Consider the following 16,551-nt stretch of genomic DNA (forward strand, 5'->3'; position numbering starts at 1 on the left):
CTTTAATGACCCAAGCCAGAGCAATCAGCACCAGATCGAGTCGAGTGGCTCTCAGCCAATTAAATTACGCTGTTTGATCACACGACACCGTTAGCCAGCAGTGTGTCTCCTAAAAGAGAGCTGTTTAAAGGTGAGTGATTAAGTTTTTCTCCTAAATAGAGATCATTACAGAACGCCTAGTCCTACTTAAAATCCCATTTATTATTATTATTTTTTTTATCATCTACTCGAACTAAGGAAAACGTTTGACTAACTCAAAGACAATTTCCACGCCTCCCCTGCCTGACTGCAGAGGCAGTTTTGAATTTAGGAGCGCCAAGATGGCAGCGGCAAACCCTGGCGGCTCTCCGGTGAGTATATATATATATTTTTTTATCTTCAAGTTTGTCTTTTGAAACCTTAATTTTATTTAAATCCGTTGCTCACGTATAAAGTACACAGACGGGGTCTTTGCTCAACTCGTCTGAGGCGTGTCTCACTAAGCGCTACATGCTAGCATCCTGCTAACCGAGCTACCCTTTACATGCTGTGCTTTAGAAAATAGGATACTCGTTAAAAAAATACTCCGCAGATATTGATTGATAGATAGACGAACACTGCAAATATAATGTTGGAAACGAGAACGGCCTTTAGTGAAGGGGTAAAATACACCATGAATAAAGCCATAGAGTGAATGGCTGCCATGGTTGCAGAACAGCCTGATTTAATGACAAGAATGGGGAAGAGTGAGGTGAAGTGAACCACAGCCACAAAACACGGTCAGACAAGGCGGCAAAAGGGCAGTGATCTGTCCGTCAGTATGAAGTTGGTGTGTGCTTTGGTGAACAAAAACTCCAGACTGGTAGCAGGAAGATGGGAGACTCGTGTTTCACTGGAATAGTGGTGAATTAAAACATCCTTTGTTGGGGACATTTCGGTGTAAATGCATCCATACAGGCAAGACAGAGGCAGACCAGACAGTGAAGAAAACAAGGCAAACATTAGAAATATAAAAACGGAAATATAGGATGAGTCGGGGATGAGTTCCTGCCCCAAGTGGAGGAGTTCAAGTATCTCGGGGTCTTGTTCGCGAGTGATGGGAGAAGGGAGCCGGAGATCGACAGACGGATTGGGGCTGCAGCTGCAGTAATGCGGACGCTGCACCGGTCCGTCGTGGTGAAGAGGGAGCTGAGTGTAAAAGCGAAGCTCTCAATTTACCGGTCGATCTACGTCCCTACCCTCACCTATGGCCTTTACATGACTAACGTCCCCTCTTCTCCCTACCTCACATTAGCCCCCATCTTTCTTCCAGGTGGAAAAGACCCGTCACCTTCTGGGAGTGGCGGCTCCCGTGGGAACAGCTCCCACCACCAAGTCCCTGAGTGAGTCTCTGTCCCCCAGCGTGAGCTCCAGCACTCTGTCCACGTCCACCTCCGCCTCCTCGCAGATCTCCAGCACCACCTTTGAAAGCGTGAGAAGGAGCTGGCCACCAAGGTGAGAAAAACGTGGGCTTAGTGGGCGTTCTTGTTGCTGCCTTCTTCCTTCTCTGCTCGGTCTTGTTCCTGTTGTGTTGTAGTGCCTGCGCCTTCTGACACACACCTTCAATACTGAATACAACCAGCTGGTGAACAGCATCAGTGACTGCAAGGTGAGAAATAATACAAAGAAATAAAAAAATAGCCTTTCTGTGTCACATCAGGGAGTTCCTATATTGACGTCTACCTCATCCTGCTGTTGTTTCACTTCAGCTTTCTCTCATCTCACCGATCGGACGTGATCCATCCGTGACGAGCTTCAGCAGTGCCACCCTCACCCCTTCCTCTACCTGCCCCTCTCTCTCGGACTCGCGCTGTGGCTCCATGGGCCAGAAGTAAACATATTTTTAGGAACATTGACCTCGATCTGCAAACGGTTATTGACAGGTTATCTATTTGATTCTAACTTGGTGTGATTTGTGTTAAAGGACCCCTGAGAACAGCTCACGTGCCTCCAGTCCCTCCTGCTCAGACTGTGAAAACTTCCCGATGGTTCCCACTCTGGAGACCTCCTACCTTGCGCGGGCTGCAAAGAACGAGTTCCTGAACTTGGTGCCTGATATTGAAGAAATGCGACCAGGGTGAGTAATGCCATATTAACCCAAATACTGTCACTATGACATGTGTCTCACAGACCAAATGTAAGTCGACACTCATGTTCTCTAGTTCAAGCAGAAATGATGTGGATCGATTCAAATTCCTGAGCCTGGATGATTTCAGCTGGAAACAAACCAACTCTGCTTCTTCCTCAGATAATTCAATTCAATTTTATTTATATAGCGCCAAATCACAACAAAAGTCGCCTCAAGGCGCTTCATAGATACAGAGAAAAACCCAACAATCATATGACCCCCTATGAGCAAGCACTTTGGCGACAGTGGGAAGGAAAAACTCCCCTTTAACTGGAAGAAACCTCCAGCAGAACCAGGCTCAGGGAGGGGCGGGACCATCTTCTGCGACCGGTTGGGGTGAGAGAAGGAAGATGGGATAAAGACATGCTGTGGAAGAGAGACAGAGGTTAATAACAGATATGATTCAATGCAGAGAGGTCTATTAATACATAGTGAGTGAGAAAGGTGACTGGAAAGGAAAAACTCAATGCATCATGGGAATCCCCGGCAGCCTACGTCTATTGCAGCATAACTAAGGGAGGATTCAGGGTCACCTGGTCCAGCCCTAACTATATGCTTTAGCAAAAAGGAAAGTTTTAAGCCTAATCTTAAAAGTAGAGATAGTGTCTGTCTCCTGAATCCAAACTGGAAGCTGGTTCCACAGAAGAGGGGCCTGAAAACTGAAGGCTCTCCCTCCCATTCTACTTTTAAATACTCTAGGAACAACAAGTAGGCCTGCAGAGCGAGAGCGAAGTGCTCTAATAGGGTGATATGGTACTACAAGGTCATTAAGATAAGATGGGGCCTGATTATTTAAGACCTTGTATGTGAGGAGCAGGATTTTGAATTCAATTCTGGATTTAACAGGAGAAATCTGCTCTCTCTTTCTAGTCCCTGTCAGGACTCTTGCTGCAGCATTTTGGATCAGCTGAAGGCTTTTCAGTGAGTTTTTTGGACATCCTGATAATAATGAATTACAGTCGTCCAGCCTGGAAGTAATAAATGGTAAATGCCCTGTATTTATATAGCGCTTTACTAGTCCCTAAGGACCCCAAAGCGCTTTACATATCCAGTCATCCACCCATTCACACACACATTCACACAATAAATGCATGAACTAGTTTTTCAGCGTCACTCTGAGACAGGATATTTCTAATTTTAGAGATGTTGCGCAAATGGAAGAACGCAGTCTTACATATTTGTTTAATATGTGCGTTGAAGGACATGTCCTGGTCAAAAATGACTCCAAGGTTCCTCACAGCGTTACTGGAGGCCAAGGTAATGCCATCCAGAGTAAGAATCTGGTTAGATACCATATTTCTAAACTTTTCAGGGACGAGTACAATAACCTCAGTTTGATCTGAATTAAGAAGCAGAAAGTTAGCGGCCATCCAGGTCTTTAAGTCTTTAAGACATTCCTGCAGTGTAACTCATTGGTGTGTGTTATCTGGCTTCATGGACAGATAGAGCTGGGTGTCATCTGCATAGCAGTGAAAATTTATGCTATGTCTTCTAATGATGCTGCCTAGGGGAAACATGTATAATGTAAACAGAATTGGTCCTAGCACTGAACCCTGTGGAACTCCATAATTAACCTCAGTGTGTGAAGAGGACTCTCCATTTACATGCACAAATTGGAGTCTATTAGATAGATATGTCACAAACCAAACTGTACACTGGTAAACTGTTACAATAAAAAAGACCGTAATTTTCTTTACTCTTCTTTATTTATGTAACTTTTGTTTTCACTGGCAATTTAGTATTAGGTTAGGACAAAAAACAAATTAGGAAGGTTAAAGACAGAACATTACTAGATTGTGGTTTTAATTAAAATGTAGCCTTTGACAATGCTGAACACATGAGAAGCTACTTTAAGGCATATCACCCAATTTGTAATATTGCTAAACATTTCTTAAGGCAGACGAGTCATGCTGGCTGGGTCAGTGTCATTTTTGTTGTAATTGATGTCTGGTTTGTTCTGTTCCCTAGTGATGGGTAGGGATGGGTACCAGTATCCGGTGTTCTGACATAATCCTTGAAATAGTAATAACACAGTATCCTCAGCAAAGATGAATTAAACAAGTTTTATTTTAATGGAAGTTTACTTCAAGTCTTCAGATTTTTACTGTCTTTTATTTGATTACTTTAAAGTATATGATTACATTAGAGTAATTAAATAAAGACAGTTTTGATGGAGCTCCTGAGCCAGCCCAAGCTCTCTATGAAGACGAGGAAAAACTCCCCTGGGGGGGCCAGACTGACGGGAAGAAACCTCGGGAAAGCCCATTCAAAGAGAGATCCCCTTTCCTGGGATGGCTGGGGGGGGTTACAGGAATTCCAAAACACTGAAATTTAAAGTGGGCCAATTAAAAAAAATTATTTCCTGAAAAAAAGAAAGGTAATTCATACATCACACATAAATGATAACGTCTGAATTGTGTGTGTGTGTGTTTGTGTGTGTGTGTGATAGGCTTATCTCAGCCAAGTGTGATGCTGTAGCTCCTCCAGCGTCGGCCGCGTCTCCGGGACTTTGGTTAAACACGCGTCCAAGAAATCCCGGCAGTCTGGAAAGAAAGGAAAGAGAAAAAACATGAAGATGATAGTTCCAGTGGTCCAAGCCATCAGTCAGTCTTGAAGTGTGACGTTTTCTTACTTTTGGACAGATGTCTTTTGAATTTCAGGCGCTTTTTGAGGAAGCTCGTGGTGTTAAAGTCCCCGGCATGAAGCGCTTCGTACAGAACCACTCCCATTTGCCATACCGTGGTGGGTCCACACCTGTAGCAACTGCGCCCGTACCACTCGGGAGGGGAGTAAATTTCTGTACCTAATAAACAGACACAATTGCAATTTCTTCTAAAACAAAAGGCGAAAATTGTGACATCTGTGAAGAGCAAGAGCAGAATATGTTACCATAGAAGACGCGGTACTGCGACTGCTCCTTAACAAAGCAGCTCAGTCCAAAGTCGATGATACGAACACGCGGTACATCTGAGCCGGTCTCAATTAGAATGTTCTCACTCTTGATGTCCCGGTGAAAGATGTGTTTATCCTCCAGGTGCTTCGCAGCATCAACCAGCTGCTTCAGAATGACCTGGAAATAGAGCAGGGCGATATGACCAAAAATATTTATCACGATATACATTTGAAAAGTTGCGATAACGATATAACTGACGATATAACTGACACTAGACAAAATACTTTACAACGCCACAACTTTATTAGTGCAAAAAACCCCATAAATGTATTTTCACTTAAACAAGCAGCTGTTTTTTTATGTGCATTAAAGTTATATAAAAATGTAACAGTGCAAATGCAAATTCCTCGCTGACAGTTTAACCAAAAGGCATTTCCAGTGGAAATTGGCCGACATATCCTCAGCATAACCATGTAAAATATCCACAAAGCTTAAAAAGAGGTTATACACACACAATACGGTAATATCACGTTGAGGTGCAGTACGTATCACTCCGCGAGGCGCCTGCCTACGATAGCCGTAATGCTCCGACAATCCATCGAGCGGTGCGGCTTTGTAGCTTAGCAAAGTCGCCGTGTACATAAAATCGTTTTGAGGTCAGTAAACACAACCAGAATTCATACATAAGGCACACGGGATTATAAGGGGCACTGTCGAGTTTCAGAAAAATCAAAGGATTGATTTTAAGTGTGCCGTATTTTCCAAACAACACGGTAATAACGGCGGCCCGCTAGCATGCGCTACCAAAAATCGTGCTTTGTTGTGTATCTGACGGACGAAAGCTAAACCAGTTCCACACCACTAAAGTTGCAGCATTTTTACAAACCAGTTCTGGTTCATCCGTTTCATTCAACGATCCACTTTTGCTCTTCTCTTTCTGCGTCACCGCCATCTGCGTATGTAAACATAGGCACTGCGCATGCGCGTTTTACCTATTCTAGCGCGATATTTCATTTTCCTATCGTTGCCCAAAATTACACCGGTATTACCGTGAATGGTATGATATAGCCCAGCCCTACCTGGAAACGATGAAAAAGACAATAATCAATCAATGGGTTAATGTTTCTCTAATACTCTGTGCTTTGATTGAATGATGTACAGTCTAAGACTCTTCTAAGGCAAGTCAACTTGCCTTGGCCTTGTCCTCTGGCAAAAATCCTCCATTTTCTTCTATGTATTTATCCAGGTCCACAGCGGGGACAGGTCTCTCCATCACCAGGATCAGCTCTCTGCCAAAGTCAAACCACTCCAACAGAGACACTGGGGCTGATGTTTCCACTGATCCATCTGCTTCAGCTGCAAGCTTCAGCATGATGGCAACTTCCACTGACACATTCTTCCCGTTATCATCCTGAAATATTTCAACAAAGTGGATGATGAGGCACAGACGTTCCACAGGTGAACGCTGCATGCAATCCACTAATGTAAAAACAATTCAAGTCTTGCACATTTACCTTCACTTTGCAGTACACTTTCCCCTTTGGGATGTGTTTGATGGCCACCTAAAAGACACAGGGCATTGATGAGCATTTCCTCAGTATGACATCATTAAAGGTGTAAAACAGCATACATCTCAGCTTACGATATTATCCCTTATCTGCATTACTGCCTGTCTTACTACCACCATCTGAACACTTACTGGTAAATGATCCTTTATGCGGTAGCCAGCAAACACTGCTCCACAGCCTCCTTCTCCAAGCCGGTGCTCCTCCACGTATCTTGCTTGGAAGTCACCTAAACAGACAAACACAAATTGGGTTTTACTACAGCTGTCACACAAATTACTCTCTGCTGTACCCTAAATGTTCATTTTGCTCTTCACCTGAATATAAAAGCTAAGCTGCTTGCTACTTACGTTTCTGTTCAGCCACTGACTTTTTGGCAACGGTTTTGGTTTTGTCCTGGTCCACGTTCTTTTTCTTAGGTGGGTCCCTGGTGTCTCCCGCAGCTTTCCTTTTGCCAGCCTTTTTGTTTTTACTGCAGCTCTCTGAAATCTCTATGCTGCAGTCTGCAGATGTGGAAAACACCAAAAGCACATCAGCTTATTAGATAATAGACACAAATATCTCCCAAACACTAATATCTTCAAACTAGCAACCAGATGTACACTTAATCTACCCCTCACTCAACTAATTAGCCTACCTTTACCAGTGTCCAACCAGGAAGATGCCTGCCCCTTGTCACCGCTCACATGCTCAAGAAGTTTACGCTTTTTTGCTGTATTGGTTGTCCCCGCTTCATCTTGTTGGACCTTTCGCTTGACTCCCCCGACCACATGAGCATCTGAGCTGGTGGAAGGACCAGCCTGCTCAGTGACCCTCCTTCTTTTTATGGGGGTCGTTTTTTCAGGACTGGCCTTTCTTTTAGCCATCCTGCTCTTACAATCTATAAACAACAACAACACATTAGTGAAAAAGAGCGCTCGACATCAGGACTAGAAGGATTTTGATGTCATTGAATTTTAAATTAGTATTGCTTACAATATAATAACAAGTTTATCCTTTTGATAAAAAACACACCAACACCATACTAGGTCTACTAAGTCTAGATACTGATGACACTTGTTGCTCTGTTTTCACTGCTCAGTCCAAGAATAAACTTGTCACATTATTTTACCAAAAGACAAAGTGCCCCAGTAACCTTTCTTTGATTAGACATGTTGCACTCAGGTTAGTTTCAATCAAAACCAGGATTTAAATCCTCTAAAAATGAATCATTTTATACACAGAGCCTCAACATTGTTAGAAATGTACATTCTGTTATTTAGGGGATTTTATTTTTTACTTACTTTGATCTCCTGGATCTTTCTTATCTGCCTCAGTCGTAACTTTTCTTGTTTCCTTTTTCATCTTAATTTTTAAAATAGAAAATGTCACCTTAATGAGTGAATAGTCCTTCAAATGTCTGGATGCTTGACTTTTCTAACTAAGCTGTATAAGTCAGTTCTGTAAGTGAGCTTTAAAAGTAAACTCCGGAGTCTATGGCAACACAACATTAGAACCTTGCCTTTTAGTGACATCACTAAAAGGCAGTGTCCCAAGTAGTTTAAAGAAAAACACTCTGGCATTTCATATAATTCAGTAATTTCACATTAAACTTTCTTTCATTATCCTTTCATTATTTGTTTAAAGACTTGATGTGTGGATGCTACTATGAAGACTTCTAGTTGAGCAAACACTAATAAACACTGACTAGTTTATCTGAGATAAAATATAACACTTTTTTATTAAGTCAGTGTTAACTCTGTTTTTTTCTGTTAGGATCATTCAATAGTATCAGAAGAGAAAAGAAAAGTATGTTTTGTTTTGTTTTTTTTCTTCAAGATCTGTTCACATGTACTTAGCAAGAGTGAGTACACAGCGTTAAAAAATGGTACTTAGTGTAGTGAGGAAGGCGAAAAGCAAAGAGGGCATATGAAGGTAATATTGAAGAAGGCGCAGTTTTGAAGTGGTGAAAGGCAAAGGCATGAGTGCAAGCGTAATAAAAGGTAATAGGAGAGATGTCGAGCAGGCGGAGGACTTGGCTGGAGCAGGAAAAGGCAAAAGGGGAAACGCGAGTGCACGTCTGAAACTTCTTCACTGTCAGTGAATCCTAATTCTTAAGACTAACTAAGAAGAATAAATCTATGTATGAATGTCGTTTTGAGCACATCTCCTCTTTCTACTGATCAATTCTTCCACCTAGTGGATAGATGATAGTATTGCAGCTTGTCTCGTCACCTGTTGTGTGTTTTGTGTGCTCCAGAACCTGCGTCCTGTTGGAGTACTGTACGTAAAACACACAAACACTGGAGTGAACACAGCTGCTGAACATCTCTATATTCATAACTTCTTCCTGTTATCTCATATCTGTCTCCCTTCATCTGTGTAGGAACGGTGTACAGATGTATGAGTATGTCACTCCTGCTCCTCCACCTAACACCTCCACTCCAAACTAAGTTTGCTCTGCTGCTTTGGTTCACTGATCTGCAAGTATCTGTCATTTGTTTGCAGATGTCTGCAGGAATTATTGTAATGATCCATTAATGGTGCCTGATTTCATTCAGTTTTACAGCTTGTCTCGTGTTTTTGAACTGCTTCCCTCACAGTTGTACACAGTGCTAACATGTGCTCTTACTCTGTGTTTTATTCCTGAAGAAAAAGAAAGTGCCCAGCCCAGCAGGATGAAGATGGGCCATACGTCAAGAAGCCGCCAAATGCCTTCATGCTCTATCTCAAAGAGCAGAGGCCAAAGGTCATTGCTGAACTCAACATCCCTGAAAATGCAGCCGTAAATGCAGTGGTGGGACAGAGAGTAAGTGTGTAACTCTGCATACATTTATGCATCTGTTAATGTTGTCTGCTCATGTTTTTGCATGTGTCCCAGCTGTCCTGTAGTTATGTGTAGTAGCAGTGCTCACAGTGTGTTCTTATGATCTTCTGTCCACAGTGGAAGTCGCTTTCAAACGACCAGAAAGCCAGATATTTCAAGCAGGCTGAAACAGAAAGACAGAATCATGCCAAAGAGCATCCAGCCTGGTCGACCAAAGAAAACTATGTATGTCCAACAATAATTTCATTATAGACGATTGGACCGATTTCAATTGAATTAAACTGTTACTCCTGTTATTTCAACATCTGTCTTTGTGTAAATAAATGAAAAAACAAACAAAAGATGCTTCTGTCATAAGTTACAGCAGGATGAAACAACCTTCATGTAGTTCTTGTTTTTAACACTGCAAACCTTCTTTAGTTCTTTTGTTTCCTTTCATATTCAGCACACATCTGTCAGTGTCCACTAACTGTCAGGGAAAAGCCAGATAAAAACACTGTGGGGTCTTTTGGGACACGTGCTCGTTGGGTTTACTCATAGATATCAGAAATGATCTGTTCTGTATTCAAAGGATACACGAAGGACGTTTGTATTAAATGCAATATAGCGACTGATCATATGCTGCTTTCTTTGGGGGCTTTTCACCACCATGTTACACAAATCCAGTTTCTAACTGAAAAGAAAATCCTTCACCATTTTCTAATCAAATTCCCTGGTTTCCCATGTCAGAGATGTCATGGCTGAAAGGATCATCGCATATTGAGCTCAAAGCTAAACTCTTGTGTAGGGCCTCTTTCCATGTTGTACCATTCATTTTAAAAAGTCCTGGTAACAAGAGACAGAGGTGACTTGATGTATTACAGTTACTTCCCAATTTACAGAAATGATGTGACTTCTGACATTTTCCTAGCAGGAAATGTGCTACTGTGGGACACTGAAAGAATAAACAGCAAGGCACGTTTTGTTTTAATAACTTTTCTTTACTTCATTTGTATGAACTAGGTTTACCTTACAAAATCTTATACTGTATATAATGTTTTATGTTTAATTCATGTCAATGTCAGCTCGTGTTTACTCGGGTGAGCAGTACCGGCCCACAAAGAGAATGCTCTTGGTGGGTTTATGTCAGATGAAGAAGATGAAGTGATGGTCAAAGAACATTTCAAAGCCCACACTGAGAAGTTGTTCAGAAAAAGAAGTTGAACCTGACCAAGATGAAATCCAAAATTGGGAATTAATTGTTTTATTGTATTATTTTTAATGTCACATATGGTGCTGTGTAATCCGTGTATGTATTATGTGTCTCTGCTGATGTGTTTCATGCCTCACTTTCATTTTACTGTAATTAGGCTAGTTTTAAGTTTCTTGAGTATTCTGATAAGGATACTGTGTAGTATGATTTGCAAATGAAGAGGAATCAATTAGTCTTAAATTAATTGACTAAGAGAAATGAAGCGTTGGAAGAATGTTATGTTGATGACTATGAGGTTTCTGGGGTTTATTCAATAGAGCAACAACTGTGTGGGATCTTTATACAAATTCTTATATTCTATTTAGAGCTTGCTTTAAAGTATGTTAGCAAAAAAACAGCGCACGCATTCATTTTCACGATTTTTGTTCTTCTTTAGTCATTGGGTCTTTTTAGGTGGTACCTCCAGGTACCACAAGGGGGAATGTGGTGGATTTTTGTGTGATATGTATAACTATACACTATATATCTATGTGCACTGAACATATATATTTTAACTTTCATGTAGAGTCTTAAGCACAAGACATTTTGCTTCACCATGGTTTATTAAGGTGGTGCAGTAACAGGGCAGTTAATGCTGCTGAGAGTTCTCCTGCCTAACTCGCTCTCCAGCTAACTAACCTTCCCTAACGTCTTTCATGCAGCACATGTCTGTATCTATTTTTTCTACTCTTTTACAGAGCATCTTTTTGACTGTCTTGATTTTAATTGGATCTAAAAGGGTTGGATCTCCACATCGTTGGTGGAAGAAGATTATCAGGATGGCTTCAAAATTTGCGACTACAGCCCCTCTTCTGTGGAACCAGCTTCCAGTTTGGATTCGGGAGACAGACACTATCTCTACTTTCAAGATTAGGCTTAAAACTTTCCTCTTTGCTAAAGCATATAGTTAGGGCTGGACCAGGTGACCTTGAATCCTCCCTTAGTTATGCTGCAATAGACGTAGGCTGCCGGGGATTCCCATGATGCATTGAGTTTTTCCTTTCCAGTCACCTTTCTCACTCAGTATGAGTTAATAGACCTCTCTGCATTGAATCATATCTGTTATTAACCTCTGTCTCTCTTCCACAGCAGGTCTTTTATCCTGTTTTCCTTCTCTCACCCCAACCGGTCGCAGCAGATGGCCCCGCCCCTCCCTGAGCCTGGTTCAGCTGGAGGTTTCTTCCTGTTAAAAGGGAGTTTTTCCTTCCCACTGTCGCCCAAGGTGCTTGCTCATAGGGGGTCATATGATTGTTGGGTTTTTCTCTGTACCTATGAAGCGCCTTGAGGCGACTTTTGTTGTGATTTGGCGCTATATAAATAAAATTGAATTGAATTGAATTGTGTTAACTTGTGTAGTTACACAAGTTACACAGGCAGAATGCCGTGTGAACACTGTCTCCAGGTGGAAAACAGAATGAGCGATACACCTGCTGTCAGGCCTGCAGGGTTTCTCCCTGTGATGTTCTTCTCTGTCTTGTGGTTGACATTTTTTTTTTTTACTGGCACAAATAATTTGTGGGGCGTCTTATTGTGACACCTGATTGTTGTAGTATTTTTAAAATGGCTGTGCAAAAAAATAAAAATAAGAACCCCAGATGCATTGCCTGCATTTTTAGATGAATAGTTGTATATAACTTTATTATTTACAAAATTTTTGTTTAATTTTAATTTAAAAAAATTACCACTTATATTTGCATTTCAAGTTATGAAAATAATTTACTAAACATGTCTGTGGTTTTTATAGTAAAGAAAAAATATAACTACTACTAGGGTTTTATGTGTTTGTGTGATTTCAGACCAGTTGTTTTAATAACTGTAAATTTGGACGTGTGAGGTTGTGCTGAAAAGAATGATACCAAGAAAGACAAGGTAAAAAAACAACAACAATCAAAAGCAGCCAAAAATGGCCAATTATATTTTGGACCTCAGAATATTGACCCAACAAATCATGAAAAATGAGGTTTCAATAATTGTTTGTGACAGTGCAGCTTTCTGGCAGTAGTAGTAGTCAGTACAATTTGATTTTTTTCTAACAAAAACAGTATGAAACTTAAGTTAGACTTGTGTTTGGAAATGAGCCCCCGCCCAGTGTTGTGTAGCTTTCTGGATTTTATACTTATTGGTTACATATTTATTTATTATACAGGCTATACAGTACACACATTTTATGTAACTGAAATGTTTAATTATGTGGGCTATAGAAAATAATTAAGTTATAGACCATATTTATATGAAACATATGCTTAATGTATATTAATCATATGTAACACCTGCATATGTCTTTAAAACAAGGCTTTGATTTTGCCACCCCATTTGATTTCCATGCCAGCCTGGAAAAATTTCTCTAGATCCGCCCCTGGACCTGTCCTGGACCAGCAACACCAAATCAGTGACTAAAAGAGCTCAGCAGCGACTGCATTTTAAGAGACGACTGAAGAAGGTGCACATCCCCAAACCCATCTTTAATACTTTCTACAGAGGTACCATGCAGAGCATCCTAACCCGCTGCATCACAGTCTGGTATGAAAACTGTCATGCGTCCAATCGCAGAGCCCTCCAGAGGATTGTGTGGACCGCACAGCGTGTTATTGGCAGCTCTCTACCCAGTCTACAGGATATTTACACCTCACTGGGAAAGCCACTAGCATCATGGCTGACCCGCATCACCCTTCCCATCAACTGTTTACCACACTTCCCTCCAGAAGACGACTGCGTCATCAGGAGCAGGTCGGCAAGATTGTGCAATAGCATTTTCCCCCAAAGCAGTTTGGCTCCTGAACACCATGGTTCCCTCCTCCGCACTGAAAACTTCTCCACACACTTCTTGGACTACATAATACTCTCCTCTAATTATTATTACTATTATGATGTGAACATTTTGTGCACTTAAATCTTACTGTGCTAATGACCCCTGCATCAGCACCTTGTTTGGAATAGCAGTGGAGAAGACATAGATTCAATGCTGCAGACGTCTGAGCAAAGAAAGCTTCTAGAAGAGTAAAGACTAGCTAGAAGAATGAAGATTCACAGAGTAAATGTGAAAATTCATCACAGGGCTCTATGCACTTGATTAACTGACCATGAGCAAGTTTGCTAGTCTGGAGCATTCAGATCCACCACAAAGACTGTTCAGTGCTCACAGAAACTGCACAATACCCAAGAGCTGCATCTGAGCCTCTACAGGCCTTAAACAGCATGTTAATGTTCAAGACAGTTTAATTAGAAAAAGACAAAACAAGTATGGTTGGTCTGGAAGGGCCGCCAGGAGAAAGCTTCTTGTCTCTAAAGAGAACACAACAACTCAGTTGAGGTTTGCAAATTTGCCCTTGAAAGCTTCTGGAGCAACATATTTTTAAAAGATGAGACTAAAGTGGAGGTTTGGTCATAATGCACAGCAGTAACTTCAGCAAAAATCAAACACAGCACAAACACCTCAAATCCACTGTCAAGTACGCTGGTTCAATTGTGGTGATTTGAGCTTGTTCTGCAGACACAAGCAATAAGCACCTTGCAGTCCACGAACTCCTCTGTATGCCAAAGTTTTCTAGAGTCAAATGTGAGGCCGTCTGTCCAACAGCTGAAGCTTCTCCTAAATTAGGCCATGCAACAGGATAATGAGCCCAAGCACAGCAGCAAATCTACTGCATGGAAGTCCAGACCTCAACCTGACAGAAATGCTGTGTATAAAGAAATGCTTGCAAATGTTGATGAATTGAAGTTATTGCTGCTAACTGCTGCTTCTGTAACCGACTCAATCATAGAATGATTATGATATTGAAAAAGACAAATGCCTGAATCCTAAATTGTGGATATCCTTTTGTTGTGATCTAAAATGTAACACTAAATGTGATTAAAACACTAAAAATCTGGACTCTTGGGCTCAACAACTGTAAGGATCACCAGCCCGAGGAAAACACAAAATACACATGACCCCGTGACAAAGACAATTCATTCTTGAATGAAGACATTGATCTGACTTTTTAAAATTTTGCCAATTGTGTTTATTATTAAATTATTGAGGAAATAGAAAGGGGGGGAGGGGTTGTAAAGAAGAAGGTAAAGGAAAGGGATAGAAAGGAGGAAAGAGATAGAGGAGAGAAAACCCCAACAATCCCCTCTGAGCAAGCACTAGGTGCGACAGTGGATAGGAAAAACTCCCTTTAAAGGAAGAAACCTATGACAGAACCAGGCTCTAGAGGAGGCAGTCAACTGTCGGGACTGGTTGGGGGGTGAGGGTGAAAAGAGAGAGAGGGGGGGGAGGGAGGGAGATGGGACAGGTGATAGCAGTTAAAGGGAGACAGGGGAGGGAGAGGTGTCAGGAGAGAAAGGGAGAGAAAGGGAGAGGAGAGGTGAAAATTAAGATGGAACAGACGAGGTGACATTAGCAGTAGAAAAAGTAGAAAAAGTAGAAAAAGCAGGAGTGTCCCTCCTCCAGAAGAAGCAGAAGCGTTTTTTCTTCTTTTCCATGAGCTTTTCCACGAGCACTTTTTTCTCTAGGATGAGGGTTCTCAACTGATCGATTGTTTCTGCATTCTCCTGCTCAAGTCTCTTGCATGTTTTCTCCACTTCTTCTAATTTGGCTTGTTTGTCTTCGAGCCTTTCTTTCATTTCTTTAGATGTTGCCTCCTGCATTAGCTTTGCCTCGTGCAGCTCTGTATAACTCTGTTGTAATTTGTTGTGTGTGTCTTCCAACTGCTGACTTCTGCTCTCGATTTCTTGAAGTGAACACTGCAGGTCTTCGTTTGTTTTCTCTAGTTGTTGCTTTAGCACCTGTATCTCAGTGTTTTTGCACTTCACGTTGTCTGAAAGTTCCTCGACTTCTGTGTTTTTTCTCAGCATGTCATTGAGCTTACTCTGCATCTCTGAGCATTGGTTTTGCAGTTTTTCCTTTTCCTCTTCCAGTTCAGGTGTTTTGTAGTTCAGTTTGTTATAAAGTTCTTGCAGGTTTTGGTTTTTCCTCTCAAAGTCCTGGAGAATTTCTTTGTCTTCTTTCTGCTTTATTTCCTGTTGTTCTTGGTCTTGAAGCAGCTCTTGATATTTGTGCAGTGTTTCATCAAGCTTTACCTGCAGCGCTCCGTATTGTTCCTGCACACCTTGGAGTTGGCACTGCGTGTCTCTCTGGTCCAGTTTTTCTTTCTCTTCAAGGATTTCTTTATTCTTTTGCAGAGCTTCATCAAGCATTACTTGCGAGCCTTCGTTGTGTTTCTCGATGTTCTGAAGTTTGCAATCCAGATGTTTCTGTTTCATGTCTTGCTGTTCTTTCTCTTGAAGGAAATCTTTATTTCTTTGCAGTGCTTTATCAAGTTTCATTTTCAGCGCTGTGTATTTTTCCTGCACGTCTTCAAGCTTGCAGTCCGTTTGTTTCTGTTTAATTTCTTGTTGCTTTTGTTCTTGAAGCAACTCTTTATTTTTGTTCAGTGTTTTATCAAGCTTTACCTGAAGCGCTTTGTATTTTTCCTCCATGCCTTGGAGTTTGCACTGCTTCATGTCCTGTTGTTGTTTTTCTTGGAGGAGTTCTTTCATTTTTTGCAGAGCTTCATTAAGCTTGATTTGCAAGCCTTTGTTGTGTTTCTCCATGTCCTGGAGCTTGAAATCCATTTCCTTCTGTTTTATCTCCTGTAGCCTTTTTTCTTGAAGAAACTCTTCATTTGTGTGCGGTCTTTCATCAAGCTTTACTTGCAGCTCCTGATTCTTTTTGTCCTTCAGCACTAGTTTTTCTAGTGCTTTATCAAGCTTTGCTTGGAGCTCAAAGTTTCTTCCCTGTCTAGGAGTTCCATTTCTTTCAACTTTTGAATATCTTCCTTTTCTAGAAGCTGGTTGAATGATTTGTCTACTTGATCAGGAAGTTGAATTTTGTCTTCCTGATCACAAAGAGGAGAGTTGGGCTTTACTGTTTTTTTCTGTTTTCTC

General features: G+C 41.3%; 2 protein-coding genes across 3 annotated transcripts; one reads left to right on the forward strand and one right to left on the reverse strand.

Annotated features, from left to right (window-relative positions):
- The first annotated feature begins 106 nt into the window (after positions 1-106).
- On the forward strand, positions 107-11,003 carry LOC146566818 (transcription factor 7-like 1-B). Of its 2 annotated transcripts, XM_085286463.1 has the most exons (4): positions 107-350; positions 1,292-1,473; positions 9,236-9,392; positions 9,528-11,003. In XM_085286463.1, the coding sequence occupies exons 1-4, from the start codon at positions 321-323 to the stop codon at positions 9,660-9,662; spliced, it is 504 nt and encodes a 167-aa protein (XP_085142589.1). In that variant the 5' UTR covers positions 107-320; the 3' UTR covers positions 9,663-11,003. The 2 variants fall into 2 exon arrangements, 1 of the variants encoding a protein (XP_085142589.1); XR_014893831.1 differs by lacking the exons at positions 107-350; positions 1,292-1,473; positions 9,528-11,003 and adding an exon at positions 6,360-6,497 and having other exon boundaries at positions 9,236-9,368.
- On the reverse strand, positions 4,239-8,057 carry LOC146566819 (uncharacterized). Its single transcript, XM_085286435.1, has 5 exons — positions 7,888-8,057; positions 7,242-7,484; positions 6,955-7,107; positions 6,739-6,833; positions 4,239-6,601 (listed from the first exon to the last, which is right to left on the reverse strand). Exons 1-5 carry the CDS (start codon positions 7,946-7,948, stop codon positions 6,461-6,463), a joined length of 693 nt encoding a protein of 230 aa, XP_085142561.1. The 5' UTR covers positions 7,949-8,057; the 3' UTR covers positions 4,239-6,460.
- Positions 11,004-16,551: the final 5,548 nt, after the last annotated feature.

Source organism: Mchenga conophoros, linkage group LG9 (genome assembly GCF_057382185.1).
Source record: "Mchenga conophoros isolate Kocher_MC1m ecotype Shallow Benthic linkage group LG9, M_conophoros_male_GT1.1, whole genome shotgun sequence".
NCBI lineage: Eukaryota > Metazoa > Chordata > Actinopteri > Cichliformes > Cichlidae > Mchenga > Mchenga conophoros.

Excerpts from the sequence above, each read along its gene's own strand:
- LOC146566818 (XM_085286463.1), top strand. The coding sequence starts at position 321 with ATGGCAGCGGCAAACCCTGGCGGCTCTCCG. Across the intron at positions 1,474-9,235 it reads AGAAGGAGCTGGCCACCAAG|AAAAAGAAAGTGCCCAGCCC; the intron begins GTGAGAAAAACG and ends TTATTCCTGAAG. Across the intron at positions 9,393-9,527 it reads ATGCAGTGGTGGGACAGAGA|TGGAAGTCGCTTTCAAACGA; the intron begins GTAAGTGTGTAA and ends TTCTGTCCACAG.
- LOC146566819 (XM_085286435.1), bottom strand. The coding sequence starts at position 7,948 with ATGAAAAAGGAAACAAGAAAAGTTACGACTGAGGCAGATAAGAAAGAT. Across the intron at positions 7,108-7,241 it reads CTGGTTGGACACTGGTAAAG|ACTGCAGCATAGAGATTTCA; the intron begins GTAGGCTAATTA and ends CCACATCTGCAG. Across the intron at positions 6,602-6,738 it reads GCATAAAGGATCATTTACCA|GTGGCCATCAAACACATCCC; the intron begins GTAAGTGTTCAG and ends TGTGTCTTTTAG.